Source organism: Salvelinus fontinalis, chromosome 1 (assembly GCF_029448725.1).
Source record: "Salvelinus fontinalis isolate EN_2023a chromosome 1, ASM2944872v1, whole genome shotgun sequence".
NCBI classification, from domain to species: Eukaryota; Metazoa; Chordata; class Actinopteri; order Salmoniformes; family Salmonidae; genus Salvelinus; species Salvelinus fontinalis.
Window position 1 is genome coordinate 1993791 of NC_074665.1, and position 21280 is coordinate 2015070.

Here is a 21280-nt window from a genome sequence, read left to right on the forward strand (position 1 = left end):
ACTACCTGCCGTCTACCTCTCATCCCCTATACCACTACCTGCCGTCTACCTCTCATCCCCTATACCACTACCTGCTGTCTACCTCTCATCCCCTATACCACTACCTGCTGTCTACCTCTCATCCCCTATACCACTACCTGTACTGTCTACCTCTCATCCCCTATACCACTACCTGCCGTCTACCTCTCATCCCCTATACCACTACCTGTACTGTCTACCTCTCATCCCCTATACCACTACCTGCACTGTCTACCTCTCATCCCCTATACCACTACCTGCACTGTCTACCTCTCATCCCCTATACCACTACCTGCACTGTCTACCTCTCATCCCCTATACCACTACCTGCTCTGACTACCTCTCATCCCCTATACCACTACCTGCTCTGACTACCTCTCATCCCCTATACCACTACCTGCACTGTCTACCTCTCATCCCCTATACCACTACCTGCACTGTCTACCTCTCATCCCCTATACCACTACCTGCACTGTCTACCTCTCATCCCCTATACCACTACCTGCTCTGACTACCTCTCATCCCCTATACCACTATCTGCTGTCTACCTCTCATCCCCTATACCACTACCTGCACTGTCTACCTCTCATCCCCTATACCACTACCTGCACTGACTACCTCTCATCCCCTATACCACTACCTGCACTGACTACCTCTCATCCCCTATACCACTACCTGTACTGTCTACCTCTCATCCCCTATACCACTACCTGCTGTCTACCTCTCATCCCCTATACCACTACCTGCTGTCTACCTCTCATCCCCTATACCACTACCTGCACTGTCTACCTCTCATCCCCTATACCACTACCTGCACTGTCTACCTCTCATCCCCTATACCACTACCTGCACTGTCTACCTCTCATCCCCTATACCACTACCTGCACTGTCTACCTCTCATCCCCTATACCACTACCTGCACTGTCTACCTCTCATCCCCTATACCACTACCTGCACTGTCTACCTCTCATCCCCTATACCACTACCTGCTGTCTACCTCTCATCCCCTATACCACTACCCTATACCACTACCTGTACTGTCTACCTCTCATCCCCTATACCACTACCTGCTGTCTACCTCTCATCCCCTATACCACTACCTGCTGTCTTCCTCTCATCCCCTATACCACTACCAACCGTCTACCTCTCATCCCCTATACCACTACCTGCTGTCTACCTCTCATCCCCTATACCACTACCTGCACTGTCTACCTCTCATCCCCTATACCACTACCTGCTGTCTACCTCTCATCCCCTATACCACTACCTGCTCTGACTACCTCTCATCCCCTATACCACTACCTGCTGTCTACCTCTCATCCCCTATACCACTACCTGCACTGTCTACCTCTCATCCCCTATACCACTACCTGCTGTCTACCTCTCATCCCCTATACCACTACCTGCACTGTCTACCTCTCATCCCCTATACCACTACCTGCACTGACTACCTCTCATCCCCCATACCACTACCTGCACTGTCTACCTCTCATCCCCTATACCACTACCTGCTGTCTACCTCTCATCCCCTATACCACTACCTGCTGTCTACCTCTCATCCCCTATACCACTACCTGCACTGACTACCTCTCATCCCCTATACCACTACCTGCTGTCTACCTCTCATCCCCTATACCACTACCTGCACTGTCTACCTCTCATCCCCTATACCACTACCTGCTCTGACTACCTCTCATCCCCTATACCACTACCTGCACTGACTACCTCTCATCCCCTATACCACTACCTGCTGTCTACCTCTCATCCCCTATACCACTACCTGCGCTGTCTACCTCTCATCCCCTATACCACTACCTGCTGTCTACCTCTCATCCCCTATACCACTACCTGCTGACTACCTCTCATCCCCTATACCACTACCTGCTGTCTACCTCTCATCCCCTATACCACTACCTGCACTGTCTACCTCTCATCCCCTATACCACTACCCTATACCACTACCTGCACTGTCTACCTCTCATCCCCTATACCACTACCTGCCGTCTACCTCTCATCCCCTATACCACTACCTGCCGTCTACCTCACATCCCCTATACCACTACCTGCACTGACTACCTCTCATCCCCTATACCACTACCTGCTGTCTACCTCTCATCCCCTATACCACTACCTGCCGTCTACCTCTCATCCCCTATACCACTACCTGCCGTCTACCTCTCATCCCCTATACCACTACCTGCCGTCTACCTCTCATCCCCTATACCACTACCTGCACTGTCTACCTCTCATCCCCTATACCACTACCTGCACTGTCTACCTCTCATCCCCTATACCACTACCTGGACTGACTACCTCTCATCCCCTATACCACTACCTGCTCTGTCTACCTCTCATCCCCTATACCACTACCTGTACTGTCTACCTCTCATCCCCTATACCACTACCTGCTCTGACTACCTCTCATCCCCTATACCACTACCTGCACTGTCTACCTCTCATCCCCTATACCACTATCTGCACTGTCTACCTCTCATCCCCTATACCACTACCTGCTGTATACCTCTCATCCCCTATACCACTACCTGCACTGTCTACCTCTCATCCCCTATACCACTACCTGCTGTCTACCTCTCATCCCCTATACCACTACCTGCACTGTCTACCTCTCATCCCCTATACCACTACCTGCTGTCTACCTCTCATCCCCTATACCACTACCTGCACTGTCTACCTCTCATCCCCTATACCACTACCTGCTGTCTACCTCTCATCCCCTATACCACTACCTGCTGTCTACCTCTCATCCCCTATACCACTACCTGCTGTATACCTCTCATCCCCTATACCACTACCTGCACTGTCTACCTCTCATCCCCTATACCACTACCTGCTGTCTACCTCTCATCCCCTATACCACTACCTGCTGTCTACCTCTCATCCCCTATACCACTACCTGCTGTCTACCTCTCATACCCTATACCACTACCTGCTGTCTACCTCTCATCCCCTATACCACTACCTGCTGTCTACCTCTCATCCCCTATACCACTACCTGCTGTCTACCTCTCATCCCCTATACCACTACCTGCACTGACTACCTCTCATCCCCTATACCACTACCTGCTGTCTACCTCTCATCCCCTATACCACTACCTGCACTGACTACCTCTCATCCCCTATACCACTACCTGCACTGTCTACCTCTCATCCCCTATACCACTACCTGCACTGACTACCTCTCATCCCCTATACCACTACCTGCTGTCAACCTCTCATCCCCTATACCACTACCTGCCGTCTACCTCTCATCCCCTATACCACTACCTGCACTGTCTACCTCTCATCCCATATACCACTACCTGCTGTCTACCTCTCATCCCCTATACCACTACCTGCCGTCTACCTCTCATCCCCTATACCACTACCTGCACTGTCTACCTCTCATCCCATATACCACTACCTGCTGTCTACCTCTCATCCCATATACCACTACCTGCACTGTCTACCTCTCATCCCCTATACCACTACATGCACTGTCTACCTCTCATCCCCTATACCACTACCTGCCGTCTACCTCTCATCCCCTATACCACTACCTGCCGTCTACCTCTCATCCCCTATACCACTACCTGCTGTCTACCTCTCATCCCCTATACCACTACCTGCACTGTCTACCTCTCATCCCCTATACCACTACCTGCCGTCTACCTCTCATCCCCTATACCACTACCTGCTGTCTACCTCTCATCCCCTATACCACTACCTGCTGTCTACCTCTCATCCCCTATACCACTACCTGCTGTCTACCTCTCATCCCCTATACCACTACCTGCTGTCTACCTCTCATCCCCTATACCACTACCTGCACTGTCTACCTCTCATCCCCTATACCACTACCTGCACTGTCTACCTCTCATCCCCTATACCACTACCTGCACTGTCTACCTCTCATCCCCTATACCACTACCTGCTGTCTACCTCTCATCCCCTATACCACTACCTGCTGTCTACCTCTCATCCCCTATACCACTACCTGCTGTCTACCTCTCATCCCCTATACCATGGTGTTGTTTGTTGTGATCAGTTGTTTGTTGTGATCAGTTGTTTGTTGTGATCAGTGGATGGTGTTGTTTGTTGTGATCAGTTGTTTGTTGTGATCAGTTGTTTGTTGTGATCAGTGGATGGTGTTGTTTGTTGTGATCAGTTGTCCAGGAACCAGGAGAGACTGGATCGTCTATCCATCTGTCTCGTGTCTTCCTCCCACCTCTAATACTATGGTTAACCCCTCCTCTTCCTCTGCTTACAGGGAGCGGTAAAGACCATTCTGACTGCTTTCCAGAGCATTCTGTCACAATCAGATGCCAGCTATATAGACTGCCAGACGGTACTGGTGGAACTGCTGGTTGCCATGATGAGCCGACGAATCACAGCCGAGGAACTGGCCCTGTTGATCCGCCTCTTCCAGGAGAAGAATCCGCCCACTGTGAGTAGCAACCAATTATCACTTCCGTATCGTATATAAATAAAATAGTATTTGTATACAGGGGGTACCGGTACAGAGTCGATGTGGAGGCTATATACAGGGTGTACCAATACAGAGTCAATGTGGAGGCTATATACAGGGTGTTACGGTACAGAGTCAATGTGGAGACTATATACAGGGTGTTACGGTACAGAGTCAATGTGGAGGCTATATACAGGGTGTTACGGTACAGAGTCAATGTGGAGGCTATATACAGGGGGTTACGGTACAGAGTCAATGTGGAGGCTATATACAGGGGGTTACGGTACAGAGTCAATGTGGAGGCTATATACAGGGGGTTACGGTACAGAGTCAATGTGGAGGCTATATACAGGGGGTTACGGTACAGAGTCAATGTGGAGGCTATATACAGGGTGTTACGGTACAGAGTCAATGTGGAGGCTATATACAGGGTGTTACGGTACAGAGTCAATGTGGAGGCTATATACAGGGTGTTACGGTACAGAGTCAATGTGGAGGCTATATACAGGGTGTTACGGTACAGAGTCAATGTGGAGGCTATATACAGGGTGTTACGGTACAGAGTCAATGTGGAGGCTATATACAGGGGGTACCGGTACAGAGTCAATGTGGAGGCTATATACAGGGGGTACCGGTACAGAGTCAATGTGGAGGCTATATACAGGGTGTTACGGTACAGAGTCAATGTGGAGGCTATATACAGGGTGTTACGGTACAGAGTCAATGTGGAGGCTATATACAGGGGGTACCGGTACAGAGTCAATGTGGAGGCTATATACAGGGGGTACCGGTACAGAGTCAATGTGGAGGCTATATACAGGGTGTTACGGTACAGAGTCTGTGGAGGCTATATACAGGGTGTTACGGTACAGAGTCAATGTGGAGGCTATATACAGGGGTACTGGTACCGAGTCAATGTGGAGGCTATATACAGGGTGTTACGGTACAGAGTCAATGTGGAGGCTATATACAGGGGTACTGGTACCGAGTCAATGTGGAGGCTAAATACAGGGTGTTACGGTACAGAGTCAATGTGGAGGTTATATACAGGGGGTACCGGTACAGAGTCAATGTGGAGGCTATATACAGGGGGTACAGGTACAGAGTCAATGTGGAGACTATATACAGGGTGTTACGGTACAGAGTCAATGTGGAGGCTATATACAGGGGGTTACCGGTACAGAGTCAATGTGGAGGCTATATACAGGGTGTTACGGTACAGAGTCAATGTGGAGGCTATATACAGGGTGTTACGGTACAGAGTCTGTGGAGGCTATATACAGGGGGTACCGGTACAGAGTCAATGTGGAGGCTATATACAGGGGGTACCGGTACAGAGTCAATGTGGAGGCTATATACAGGGTGTTACGGTACAATGTGGAGGCTATATACAGGGTGTTACGGTACAGAGTCTGTGGAGGCTATATACAGGGTGTTACGGTACAGAGTCAATGTGGAGGCTATATACAGGGGTACTGGTACCGAGTCAATGTGGAGGCTATATACAGGGTGTTACGGTACAGAGTCAATGTGGAGGCTATATACAGGGTGTTACGGTACAGAGTCAATGTGGAGGCTATATACAGGGGTACTGGTACCGAGTCAATGTGGAGGCTATATACAGGGTGTTACGGTACATAGTCAATGTGGAGGTTATATACAGGGGGTACCGGTACAGAGTCAATGTGGAGGTTATATACAGGGGGTACCGGTACAGAGTCAATGTGGAGGCTATATACAGGGTGTTACGGTACAGAGTCAATGTGGAGGCTATATACAGGGGGTACCGGTACAGAGTCAATGTGGAGGCTATATACAGGGGTACTGGTACCGAGTCAATGTGGAGGCTATATACAGGGTGTTACGGTACAGAGTCAATGTGGAGGCTATATACAGGGGGTACCGGTACAGAGTCAATGTGGAGGCTATATACAGGGGGTACCGGTACAGAGTCAGTGTGGAGGCTATATACAGGGGGTACCGGTACAGAGTCAATGTGGAGGCTATATACAGGGTGTTACGGTACAGAGTCAATGTGGAGGCTATATACAGGGGGTACCGGTACAGAGTCAATGTGGAGGCTATATACAGGGGGTACCGGTACAGAGTCAATGTGGAGGCTATATACAGGGTATTACGGTACAGAGTCAATGTGGAGGCTATATACAGGGTATTACGGTACAGAGTCAATGTGGAGGCTATATACAGGGGGTTACCGGTACAGAGTCAATGTGGAGGTTATATACAGGGTGTTACGGTACAGAGTCAATGTGGAGGCTATATACAGGGGGTACCGGTACAGAGTCAATGTGGAGGCTATATACAGGGTATTACGGTACAGAGTCAATGTGAAGGCTATATACAGGGGGTACCGGTACAGAGTCAATGTGGAGGCTATATACAGGGGGTACCGGTACAGAGTCAATGTGGAGGCTATATACAGGGGGTACCGGTACAGAGTCAATGTGGAGGCTATATACAGGGGGTACCGGTACAGAGTGAATGTGGAGGCTATATACAGGGGGTACCGGTACAGAGTGAATGTGGAGGCTATATACAGGGGGTACCGGTACAGAGTGAATGTGGAGGCTATATACAGGGGGTACCTGTACAGAGTCAATGTGGAGGCTATATACAGGGGGTACCGGTACAGAGTCAATGTGGAGGCTATATACAGGGGGTACCGGTACAGAGTCAATGTGGAGGCTATATACAGGGGGTACCGGTACAGAGTCAATATGGAGGCTATATACAGGGGGTACCGGTACAGAGTCAATGTGGAGGCTATATACAGGGGGTACCGGTACAGAGTCAATGTGGAGGCTATATACAGGGGGTACCGGTACAGAGTCAATGTGGAGGCTATATACAGGGGGTACCGGTACAGAGTCAATGTGGAGGCTATATACAGGGTGTACCGGTACAGAGTCAATGTGGAGGCTATATACAGGGTGTTACGGTACAGAGTCAATGTGGAGGCTATATACAGGGTGTTACGGTACAGAGTCAATGTGGAGGCTATATACAGGGTGTTACGGTACAGAGTCAATGTGGAGGCTATATACAGGGTGTTACGGTACAGAGTCAATGTGGAGGCTATATACAGGGTGTTACGGTACAGAGTCAATGTGGAGGCTATATACAGGGGGTACCGGTACAGAGTCAATGTGGAGGCTATATACAGGGGGCACCGGTACAGAGTCAATGTGGAGGCTATATACAGGGTGTTACGGTACAGAGTCAATGTGGAGGCTATATACAGGGGGCACCGGTACAGAGTCAATGTGGAGGCTATATACAGGGGGTACCGGTACAGAGTCAATGTGGAGGCTATATACAGGGGGTACAGGTACAGAGTCAATATGGAGACTATATACAGGGGGTACCGGTACAGAGTCAATGTGGAGGCTATATACAGGGGGTACCGGTACAGAGTCAATGTGGAGGCTATATACAGGGGGTACCGGTACAGAGTCAATGTGGAGGCTATATACAGGGGGTACAGGTACGGAGTCAATGTGGAGGCTATATACAGGGGTACAGGTACAGAGTCAATGTGGAGGCTATATACAGGGGGTACCGGTACAGATTATTGTAGTTCTGTTGAGGGAGCTAGCATGCTAGTTACTATAGATATAGATTATTGTACTGCTGTGGAGGGAGCTAGCATGCTAGTTATTATAGATATAGATTATTGTACTGCTGTGGAGGGAGCTAGCATGCTAGTTACTATAGCTTTAGATTATTGTACTGCTGTTGAGGGAGCTAGCATGCTTGTTATTATATATTATTGTGCTGCTGTTGAGGGAGCTAGCATGCTAGTTACTATAGATATAGATTATTGTACTGCTGTTGAGGGAGCTAGCATGCTAGTTACTATAGATATAGATTATTGTGCTGCTGTTGAGGGAGCTAGCATGCTAGTCACTATATATAAAGAGATTATTGTGCTGCTGTTGAGGGAGCTAGCATGCTAGTTACTATAGATATAGATTATTGTACTGCTGTTGAGGGAGCTAGCATGCTAGTCACTAAAGATATATATTATTGTGCTGCTGTTGAGGGAGCTAGCATGCTAGTTAGATATAGATTATTGTACTGCTGTTGAGGGAGCTAGCATGCTAGTTACTATAGATATAGATTATTGTACTGCTGTTGAGGGAGCTAGCATGCTAGTTACTAAAGATATAGATTATTGTACTGCTGTTGAGGGAGCTAGCATGCTAGTTACTATAGATATAGATTATTGTACTGCTGTTGAGGGAGCTAGCATGCTAGTTACTATAGATATAGATTATTGTACTGCTGTTGAGGGAGCTAGCATGCTAGTTACTAAAGATATAGATTATTGTACTGCTGTTGAGGGAGCTAGCATGCTAGTTACTATATATATAGATTATTGTACTGCTGTTGAGGGAGCTAGCATGCTAGTTACTAAAGATATAGATTATTGTACTGCTGTTGAGGGAGCTAGCATGCTAGTTACTATAGCTTTAGATTATTGTACTGCTGTTGAGGGAGCTAGCATGCTTGTTATTATATATTATTGTGCTGCTGTTGAGGGAGCTAGCATGCTAGTTACTATAGATATAGATTATTGTACTGCTGTTGAGGGAGCTAGCATGCTAGTTACTATAGATATAGATTATTGTGCTGCTGTTGAGGGAGCTAGCATGCTAGTTACTATAGATATAGATTATTGTACTGCTGTTGAGGGAGCTAGCATGCTAGTTACTATAGATATAGATTGTACTGCTGTTGAGGGAGCTAGCATGCTAGTTACTATAGATATAGATTATTGTACTGTTGTTGAGGGAGCTATAATGCCTGTTACTATAGATATAGATTATTGTACTTCATTTGAGGGAGCTAGTATGCTAGTTACTATAGATATAGATTATTGTACTTCTGGTGAGGGAGCTAGCATGCTAGTTACTATAGATATAGATTATTGTACTGCTGTTGAGGGAGCTAGCATGCTAGTTACTATAGATATAGATTATTGTACTGCTGTTGAGGGAGCTAGCATGCCAGATACTAAAGATATATATTATTGTACTGCTGTTGAGGGAGCTAGCATGCTAGTTACTAAAGATATAGATTATTGTACTTCTGTTGAGGGAGCTAGCATGCTAGTTACTAAAGATATAGATTATTGTACTGCTGTTGAGGGAGCTAGCATGCTAGTCACTATATATATTATTGATTATTGTACTGCTGTTGAGGGAGCTAGCATGCTAGTCACTATATATATTATTGATTATTGTACTGCTGTTGAGGGAGCTAGCATGCTAGTCACTATATATATTATTGATTATTGTACTGCTGTTGAGGGAGCTAGCATGCTAGTCACTATATATATTATTGATTATTGTACTGCTGTTGAGGGAGCTAGCATGCTTGTTTCTATAGATATAGATTATTGTACTGCTGTTGAGGGAGCTAGCATGCTAGTCACTATATATATTATTGATTATTGTACTGCTGTTGAGGGAGCTAGCATGCTAGTCACTATATATATTATTGATTATTGTACTGCTGTTGAGGGAGCTAGCATGCTAGTCACTATATATATTATTGATTATTGTACTGCTGTTGAGGGAGCTAGCATGCTTGTTACTATAGATATAGATTATTGTACTGCTGTTGAGGGAGCTAGCATGCTAGTCACCATATATATTATTGATTATTGTACTGCTGTTGAGGGAGCTAGCATGCTAGTCACTATATATATTATTGATTATTGTACTGCTGTTGAGGGAGCTAGTATGCTAGTTACTATAGATATATATTATTGTACTGCTGTTGAGGGAGCTAGCATTTCACTGCAGGTTTTATACGTGTGGAAACGGTGGTTGTGATGAATGTAATGAGATTTGATAGGAAACGGATGTTGTGTTAATTGATATCTGGCTGCCGGCTCAGTTCAAACAGCTCCTCGGGTCTTCCTGGAACTGCTGTCCTGCTTTCCTTTGGGTTCGGCATGCCACACAGTTCAAACAGCTCCTCGGGTCTTCCATGGAACTGCTGTCCTGTTTTCCTTTGGGTTCGGCATGCCACACAGTTCAAACAGCTCCTCGGGTCTTCCTGGAACTGCTGTCCTGTTTTCCTTTGGGTTCGGCATGCACACTCAGTTCAAACAGCTCCTCTGGTCTTCCTGGAACTGCTGTCCTGCTTTCCTTTGGGTTTGGCATGCACACACAGTTCAAACAGCTCCTCGGGTCTTCCTGGAACTGCTGTCCTGCTTTCCTTTGGGTTTGGCATGCGCACACAGTTCAAACAGCTCCTCGGGTCTTCCTGGAACTGCTGTCCTGTTTTCCTTTGGGTTCGGCATGCCACACAGTTCAAACAGCTCCTCGGGTCTTCCTGGAACTGCTGTCCTGTTTTCCTTTGGGTTCGGCATGCCACACAGTTCAAACAGCTCCTCGGGTCTTCCTGGAACTGCTGTCCTGCTTTCCTTTGGGTTCGGCATGCCACACAGTTCAAACAGCTCCTCGGGTCTTCCTGGAACTGCTGTCCTGCTTTCCTTTGGGTTCGGCATGCCACACAGTTCAAACAGCTCCTCGGGTCTTCCTGGAACTGCTGTCCTGCTTTCCTTTGGGTTCGGCATGCCACACAGTTCAAACAGCTCCTCGGGTCTTCCTGGAACTGCTGTCCTGTTTTCCTTTGGGTTCGGCATGCCACACAGTTCAAACAGCTCCTCGGGTCTTCCTGGAACTGCTGTCCTGCTTTCCTTTGGGTTCGGCATGCCACACAGTTCAAACAGCTCCTCGGGTCTTCCTGGAACTGCTGTCCTGTTTTCCTTTGGGTTCGGCATGCACACACAGTTCAAACAGCTCCTCGGGTCTTCCTGGAACTGCTGTCCTGCTTTCCTTTGGGTTCGGCATGCCACACAGTTCAAACAGCTCCTCGGGTCTTCCTGGAACTGCTGTCCTGTTTCCTTTGGGTTCGGCATGCCACACAGTTCAAACAGCTCCTCGGGTCTTCCTGGAACTGCTGTCCTGTTTCCTTTGGGTTCGGCATGCCACACAGTTCAAACAGCTCCTCGGGTCTTCCTGGAACTGCTGTCCTGTTTTCCTTTGGGTTTGGCATGCCACACAGTTCAAACAGCTCCTCGGGTCTTCCTGGAACTGCTGTCCTGCTTTCCTTTGGGTTCGGCATGCACACACAGTTCAAACAGCTCCTCGGGTCTTCCTGGAACTGCTGTCCTGTTTTCCTTTGGGTTCGGCATGCACACACAGTTCAAACAGCTCCTCGGGTCTTCCTGGAACTGCTGTCCTGTTTTCCTTTGGGTTCGGCATGCACACACAGTTCAAACAGCTCCTCGGGTCTTCCTGGAACTGCTGTCCTGTTTTCCTTTGGGTTTGGCATGCACACACAGTTCAAACAGCTCCTCCTGTCTTCCTGGAACTGCTGTCCTGTTTTCCTTTGGGTTTGGCATGCACACACAGTTCAAACAGCTCCTCGGGTCTTCCTGGAACTGCTGTCCTGCTTTCCTTTGGGTTTGGCATGCGCACACAGTTCAAACAGCTCCTCGGGTCTTCCTGGAACTGCTGTCCTGTTTTCCTTTGGGTTTGGCATGCGCACACAGTTCAAACAGCTCCTCAGTCTTCCTGGAACTGCTGTCCTGTTTTCCTTTGGGTTTGGCATGCGCACACAGTTCAAACAGCTCCTCGGGTCTTCCTGGAACTGCTGTCCTGTTTTCCTTTGGGTTTGGCATGCGCACACAGTTCATTTTAACCTAAGTTGTCAGGATGACGCATGTCCCCTGTTTCAATATCCTCCACCTTGTTGTTTGATCATATGGATATGAATCACCCAGCTTGTGTGTGTGTGTGTGTGTGTGTGTGTGTGTGTGTGTGTGTGTGTGTGTGTGTGTGTGTGTGTGTGTGTGTGTGTGTGTGTGTGTGTGTGTGTGTGTGTGTGTGTGTGTGTGTGTGTGTGTGTGTGTGTGTGTGTGTGTGTGTGTGTGTGTGTGTGGCAGTGGAGGCTCCTCAGACGAGGAAATTAGCATGTAGTAACCTAAACCTATCACTGTTACATTGAACTGGGTGAATATGAATGACAGTAACCTAAACCTATCACTGTTACATTGAACTGGGTGAATATGAATGACAGTAACCTAAACCTATCACTGTTACATTGAACTGGGTGAATATGAATGATAGTAACCTAAACCTATCACTGTTACATTGAACTGGGTGAATATGAATGACAGTAACCTAAACCTATCACTGTTACATTGAACTGGGTGAATATGAATGACAGTAACCTAAACCCTATCACTGTTACATTGAACTGGGTGAATATGAATGACAGTAACCTAAACCTATCAATGTTACATTGAACTGGGTGAATATGAATGACAGTAACCTAAACCTATCACTGTTACATTGAACTGGGTGAATATGAATGACAGTCACCTAAACCTATCACTGTTACATTGAACTGGGTAAATATGAATGACAGTAACCTAAACCTATCACTGTTACATTGAACTGGGTGAATATGAATGACAGTAGCCTAAACCTATCACTGTTACATTGAACTGGGTGAATATGAATGGCAGTAACCTAAACCTATCACTGTTACATTGAACTGGGTGAATATGAATGACAGTAACCTAAACCTATCACTGTTACATTGAACTGGGAGAATATGAATGACAGTAACCTAAACCTATCACTGTTACATTGAACTGGGTGAATATGAATGGCAGTAACCTAAACCTATCACTGTTACATTGAACTGGGAGAATATGAATGACAGTAACCTAAACCTATCACTGTTACATTGAACTGGGTGAATATGAATGGCAGAAACCTAAACCTATCACTGTTACATTGAGCTGGGTGAATATGAATGATAGTAACCTAAACCTATCACTGTTACATTGAACTGGGTGAATATGAATGACAGTAACCTAAACCTATCACTGTTACATTGAACTGGGTGAATATGAATGACAGTAACCTAAACCTATCACTGTTACATTATATGTATATGTATATACAGTATATGGGTAGGTTATAGCAGGTGGTTTAGGTATGTGGGTAGGTTATAGCAGGTGGTTTAGGTATGTGGGTAGGTTATAGCAGGTGGTTTAGGTATGTGGGTAGGTTATAGCAAGTGGTTTAGGTATATGGGTAGGTTATAGCAGGTGGTTTAGGTATATGGGTAGGTTATAGCAGGTGGTTTAGGTATGTGGGTAGGTTATAGCAGGTGGTTTAGGTATATGGGTAGGTTATAGCAAGTGGTTTAGGTATATGGGTAGGTTATAGCAAGTGGTTTAGGTATATGGGTAGGTTATAGCAAGTGGTTTAGGTATATGGGTAAGTTATAGCAGGTGGTTTAGGTATATGGGTAGGTTATAGCAAGTGGTTTAGGTATATGGGTAAGTTATAGCAGGTGGTTTAGGTATATGGGTAGGTTATAGCAAGTGGTTTAGGTATATGGGTAAGTTATAGCAGGTGGTTTAGGTATATGGGTAGGTTATAGCAGGTGGTTTAGGTATATGGGTAAGTTATAGCAGGTGGTTTAGGTATATGGGTAGGTTATAGCAGGTGGTTTAGGTATATGGGTAAGTTATAGCAGGTGGTTTAGGTATATGGGTAGGTTATAGCAAGTGGTTTAGGTATATGGGTAAGTTATAGCAGGTGGTTTAGGTATATGGGTAGGTTATAGCAGGTGGTTTAGGTAAATGGGTAGGTTATAGCAAGTGGTTTAGGTATATGGGTAAGTTATAGCAGGTGGTTTAGGTATATGGGTAGGTTATAGCAAGTGGTTTAGGTATATGGGTAAGTTATAGCAGGTGGTTTAGGTATATGGGTAGGTTATAGCAAGTGGTTTAGGTATATGGGTAAGTTATAGCAGGTGGTTTAGGTATATGGGTAGGTTATAGCAGGTGTTTTAGGTATATGGGTAGGTTATAGCAGGTGGTTTAGGTATGTGGGTAGGTTATAGCAGGTGGTTTAGGTATGTGGGTAGGTTATAGTAGGTGGTTTAGGTATATGGGTAAGTTATAGCAGGTGGTTTAGGTATATGGGTAGGTTATAGCAAGTGGTTTAGGTATATGGGTAGGTTATAGCAGGTGGTTTAGGTATATGGGTAGGTTATAGCAGGTGGTTTAGGTATGTGGGTAGGTTATAGCAGGTGGTTTAGGTATATGGGTAAGTTATAGCAGGTGGTTTAGGTATATGGGTAGGTTATAGCAGGTGGTTTAGGTATATGGGTAAGTTATAGCAGGTGGTTTAGGTATATGGGTAGGTTATAGCAGGTGGTTTAGGTATATGGGTAAGTTATAGCAGGTGGTTTAGGTATATGGGTAGGTTATAGCAGGTGGTTTAGGTATATGGGTAGGTTATAGCAAGTGGTTTAGGTATATGGGTAAGTTATAGCAGGTGGTTTAGGTATATGGGTAGGTTATAGCAAGTGGTTTAGGTATATGGGTAAGTTATAGCAGGTGGTTTAGGTATATGGGTAGGTTATAGCAGGTGGTTTAGGTATATGGGTAAGTTATAGCAGGTGGTTTAGGTATATGGGTAGGTTATAGCAAGTGGTTTAGGTATATGGGTAGGTTATAGCAGGTGGTTTAGGTATATGGGTAAGTTATAGCAGGTGGTTTAGGTATATGGGTAGGTTATAGCAAGTGGTTTAGGTATATGGGTAAGTTATAGCAGGTGGTTTAGGTATATGGGTAGGTTATAGCAGGTGGTTTAGGTATGTTGGTAGGTTAAAGTAGGTGGTTTTGGTGATGGAATAGAATGTAGAGTTCACACTATTGTAACATCCCCTTTCCCCCAGGACATCCTACTGAAAGGCGTCCTCCAGATCGTCCAGGCCAACGTGGACATGGAGCCTCTCTACTTCCTCTCCTATCCTATGATCCTCGGCGGCGCGTCATTCCCTGGCGGTACCTCCCCTGGCTCCCGACAAAATGGGGGGTCGGGGGGGAAGGGTGTCGGGATGCTGTGGAAGGGGGGGAAGCCGTCCCCGGGACGCAGGGAGGGGGATGGAAGAGAGGAACCAGGACATCTAAGGACCTCTCCGTGGCACGTTGCCCCGTTACACCTCCCTCTGGTGGGACAGAACTGCTGGCCACACATGGCCTCTGGGTTCTCTGCCTCTGTCTGGATAAAGGTGGCTGAGAATGAAGAGGGAGAGAGACATGCAGAGAAGGGTAAGAGCACGCAATGAAATACGATGAAGGTTTATCACATCATAGGCCACATGGAATTATATCTCTATAGGTAAAATACATGATTACAGAGGCACAAAGATCATACCCCCAAGACATGCTAACCTCTCACCATTAGAATAACAGGGGAGGTTAGCATTTCATATCATAATCACAAGACATGCTAACCTCTCACCATTACAATAACAGGGGAGGTTAGCATTTTATATCATAATCACAAGACATGCTAACCTCTCACCATTACAATAACAGGGGAGGTTAGCATTTTATATCATAATCACAAGACATGCTAACCTCTCACCATTACAATAACAGGGGAGGTTAGCATTTTATATCATACCCCCAAGACATGCTAACCTCTCACCATTACAATAACAGGGGAGGTTAGCATTTTATATCATACCCCCAAGACATGCTAACCTCTCACCATTACAATAACAGGGGAGGTTAGCATTTTATATCATACCCCCAAGACATGCTAACCTCTCACCATTACAATAACAGGGGAGGTTAGCATTTTATATCATACCCCCAAGACATGCTAACCTCTCACCATTACAATAACAGGGGAGGTTAGCATTTTTAAGTGGTTTGCTATTCATGAAAAAGGGGTGTTCCTGATGCTGTGGACACTGTGTGAAGTCTGATAAAACAGCATCATGTTCACAACCATCACACAACAGACCACTGGGACGACAGGACAATTACACATCACACAACAGACCACTGGGACGACAGGACAATTACACATCACACAACAGACCACTGGAACGACAGGACAATTACACATCACACAACAGACCACTGGAACGACAGGACAATTACACATCACACAACAGACCACTGGAACGACAGGACAATTACACATCACACAACAGACCACTGGAACGACAGGACAATTACACATCACACAACAGACCACTGGAACGACAGGACAATTACACATCACACAACAGACCACTGGGACGACAGGACAATTACACATCACACAACAGACCACTGGAACGACAGGACAATTACACATCACACAACAGACCACTGGAACGACAGGACAATTACACATCACACAACAGACCACTGGAACGACAGGACAATTACACATCACACAACAGACCACTGGAACGACAGGACAATTACACATCACACAACAGACCACTGGAACGACAGGACAATTACACATCACACAACAGACCACTGGAACGACAGGACAATTACACATCACACAACAGACCACTGGAACGACAGGACAATTACACATCACACAACAGACCACTGGGACGACAGGACAATTACACATCACACAACAGACCACTGGAACGACAGGACAATTACACATCACACAACAGACCACTGGAACGACAGGACAATTACACATCACACAACAGACCACTGGAACGACAGGACAATTACACATCACACAACAGACCACTGGAACGACAGGACAATTACACATCACACAACAGACCACTGGAACGACAGGACAATTACACATCACACAACAGACCACTGGAACGACAGGACAATTACACATCACACAACAGACCACTGGAACGACAGGACAATTACACATCACACAACAGACCACTGGAACGACACTCTCAGTAATGTTTGCACCAAAATAACTGTAAACCGCACCCCTAAATATTATGAGCCCCCACCTCTAGCTGGGTTTTGTGCGGGCTAGCCCGTGTTGGGCTGGTGCGGGCTAGCTAGCCCGTGTTGGGCTGGTGGGGGCTAGCTAGCCCGTGTTGGGCTGGTGCGGGCTGGCTAGCCCGTGTTGGGCTGGTGCGAGCTAGCCGGCCCGTATTGGGCTGGTGCGGGCTGGCTAGTCCGTGTTGGGCTGGTGCGGGCTGGCCAGTCCGTGTTGGGCTGGTGCGGGCTAGCCGGCCCGTGTTGGGCTGGTGCGGGCTAGCCGGCCCGTGTTGGGCTGGTGCGGGCTGGCTAGTCCGTGTTGGGCTGGTGCGGGCTGGCTAGCCCGTGTTGGGCTGGTGCGAGCTAGCCGGCCCGTGTTGGGCTGGTGCGGGCTGGCTAGTCCGTGTTGGGCTGGTGCGGGCTGGCCAGTCCGTGTTGGGCTGGTGCGGGCTGGCCAGTCCGTGTTGGGCTGGTGCGGGCTAGCCGGCCCGTGTTGGGCTGGTGCGGGCTAGCCGGCCCGTGTTGGGCTGGTGCGGGCTGGCTAGTCCGTGTTGGGATGGTGCGGGCTGGCTAGTCCGTGTTGGGCTGGTGCGGGCTGGCTAGTCCGTGTTGGGCTGGTGCGGGCTGGCTAGCCCGTGTTGGGAAGGTGCGGGCTGGCTAGCCCGTGTTGGGAAGGTGCGGGCTAGCTAGCCCGTGTTGGGCTGGTGCGGGCTAGCTAGCCCGTGTTGGGCTGGTGCGGGCTAGCTAGCCCGTGTTGGGCTGGTGCGGGCTAGCTAGCCCGTGTTGGGCTGGTGCGGGCTAGCTAGCCCGTGTTGGGCTGGTGCGGGCTAGCCGGCCCGTGTGTTTTGGGCTGGTGCGGGCTAGCTAACCCGTGTGTTTTGGGCTGGTGTGGGCTAGCCCAACTTTCCCGCCAAATACCCACATGGGGACATGTTTGCTGGGGCTGATTCAATATTTTTCCCATAGTCCTAACGTTCACATGCTCAAACTTGTGCACTTTTAATAGACTTAAACAGCTGATATTCTCCAGATATCAAAGTGTCACCTACACAAATTGTTTGGGATTTTAGGCTGGGTTTCTGTACAGCACTTTGAGATATCAGCTGATGTAAGAAGGGCTTTATAAATACATTTGATTTGACAAATGTGAACAATAGGCAGTGGGTCGTTTTTCTCACGGTAATAGCCGTTTTCGGTAGTGCTCAAGTCATGCAATTCCATGAGACCAGCATTTATTTTTCAACAATATTTTGAAGCAATTGGTCCAAATCAGTCCTCCGTGACAACATAAAGTGACTGACTGAACAAATCCTCACTATCAGTAGCTGCAGTTTGGCAGTACGCCCAGACCTTTGTTTTGAGAACGAAAGATATTTCAGTTTTAAGGGCTCAGCTTAGAGAGAAGAAGCCCTGTGAGGTATTGATCGGTCACATGTTATGAACCAGTATTGGTCGGTCACATGTTATGAACCAGTATTGATCAGTCACATGTTATGAACCAGTATTGATCAGTCACATGTTATGAACCAGTATTGGTCGGTCACATGTTATGAACCAGTATTGGTCGGTCACATGTTATGAACCAGTATTGATCAGTCACATGTTATGAACCAGTATTGATCAGTCACATGTTATGAACCAGTATTGATCAGTCACATGTTATGAACCAGTATTGGTCGGTCACATGTTATGAACCAGTATTGGTCGGTCACATGTTATGAACCAGTATTGGTCGGTCACATGTTATGAACCAGTATTGGTCGGTCACATGTTATGAACCAGTATTGATCGGTCACATGTTATGAACCAGTATTGATCAGTCACATGTTATGAACCAGTATTGATCAGTCACATGTTATGAACCAGTATTGATCAGTCACATGTTATGAACCAGTATTGATCAGTCACATGTTATGAACCAGTATTGATCAGTCACATGTTATGAACCAGTATTGGTCGGTCACATGTTATGAACCAGTATTGGTCGGTCACATGTTATGAACCAGTATTGATCAGTCACATGTTATGAACCAGTATTGGTCGGTCACATGTTATGAACCAGTATTGGTCGGTCACATGTTATGAACCAGTATTGATCAGTCACATGTTATGAACCAGTATTGATCAGTCACATGTTATGAACCAGTATTGGTCGGTCACATGTTATGAACCAGTATTGATCAGTCACATGTTATGAACCAGTATTGATCAGTCACATGTTATGAACCAGTATTGATCAGTCACATGTTATGAACCAGTATTGATCAGTCACATGTTATTGCCAGCAGCTTACCACCCTGCATACCACTGCTGGCTTGCTTCTGAAGCTAAGCAGGGTTGGTCCTGGTCAGTCCCTGGATGGGAGACCAGATGCTGCTGGAAGTGGTGTTGGAGGGCCAGTAGGAGGCACTCTTTCCTCTGGTCTAAAAAATATCCCAATGCCCCAGGGCAGTGATTGGGGACACTGTCCTGTATAGGGTGCCGTCTTTCGGATGGGACGTTAAACGGGTGTCCTGACTCTCTGAGGTCATTAAAGATCCCATGGCACTTATCGTAAGAGTAGGGGTGTAACCCCGGTGTCCTGGCTAAATTCCCAATCTGGCCCTCAAACCATCATGGTCACCTAATAATCCCCAGTTTACAATTGGCTCATTCATCCCCCTCCTCTCCCCTGTAACTATTCCCCAGGTAGTTGCTGCAAATGAGAATGTGTTCTCAGTCAACTTACCTGGTAAAATAACGGTAAAATAAATTTTAAAAAAATGAATCAGTATTGGTCGGTCACATGTTATGAACCAGTATTGATCGGTCACATGTTATGAACCAGTATTGATCGGTCACATGTTATGAACCAGTATTGATCAGTCACATGTTATGAACCAGTATTGATCGGTCACATGTTATGAACCAGTATTGGACAGTCACATGAAGGAAACAAAACGGTAATGATTAATTAATAAATAAATTATGCTAAATCATGCAAATGTAACTATGAATAGCCACAAATAAAACAACTGCCTGGACTGCCCCGTTAGAGCTCCTGATTGAGATGTGTACTACGGTGCATTGAGTTGGTTTGAACCTCTCCAGCACACTGATAATACAGGAGGATTCATTTCAGATTGACTTCTAGTGTCCCTGGTGGTGAATTTCCACCACACTTGGTTTTTGTGTTACGCTCTAATCAATATTTCCAAGTCATAATTTTGAAGATCAAGAGGTCAATTAGAATGAATGGAAACCTGACAGACTTTGGTTTGTTATGTAAATATATAGCATTATCTGTATTGTAGTAGAATGGGTTCAAAACATACCTAACCCATCAAGTAAATTGCAACATCCATTTATGGCCATCTATGTAAACTCCTGCAATAGTTGTCATTCAATTGGTAAAATTCATTTTTTTTGTCGTCTTCTAATGCCTTTTTGATGCAGTGTCTTAGACCGCTGCGCCACTCGGGAGGCCCCTTCTAATTCCTCTTGAAGGGGAAGTAATCTAAAAGTAACGAGATTACTGGGTTTGGGTAATCCAAAAGTAATGGAAAGTAATCTAATTACTGGGTTTGGAAGTAATCTAAAAGTAATGGAAAGTAATCTAAAAGTAATGGAAAGTAATCAGATTACTGAGTTTGGGAGTAATCTAAAAGTAACGGAAAGTAATCAGATTACTGGGTTTGGGTAATCCAAAAGTTAGCTACGTTACGGATTTCCAATTTTGGACAGGTAACTAATAGCCTAACTGTAACGTCTTAGATTTAGAAAGTAACTTACCCAACCCTGTGTGTTGGATCAGTTTAACAGAATTAATCACTGCTTCTCTTATCTTTCTATTGAAATGTGGATGGATTTGTATTGTTTTTCTCTCTGTGCTCCAGAGGAGGGGAAGGCTCCTACGTTGGAGCCCGACCTGGGGGCCACCCCGGATGGGCAGAGGGTGGTGGAGGAGAGCCTGATGCACATTCTCTCCA

General features: G+C 46.5%; 1 protein-coding gene across 1 annotated transcript in view; it reads left to right on the forward strand.

Moving 5' to 3' along the window:
- Positions 1-21280, forward strand: part of lyst (lysosomal trafficking regulator) — a 264577-nt gene that overhangs the window by 97072 nt on the left and 146225 nt on the right. The window contains exons 15-17 of the mRNA XM_055935436.1: positions 4286-4462; positions 15287-15662; positions 21188-21280. The exon at positions 21188-21280 is cut by the window's right edge and continues 64 nt beyond it. Of these exons, the coding sequence (XP_055791411.1) occupies positions 4286-4462; positions 15287-15662; positions 21188-21280 (646 nt within the window). The remainder of the gene's footprint in view (positions 1-4285; positions 4463-15286; positions 15663-21187) is intronic.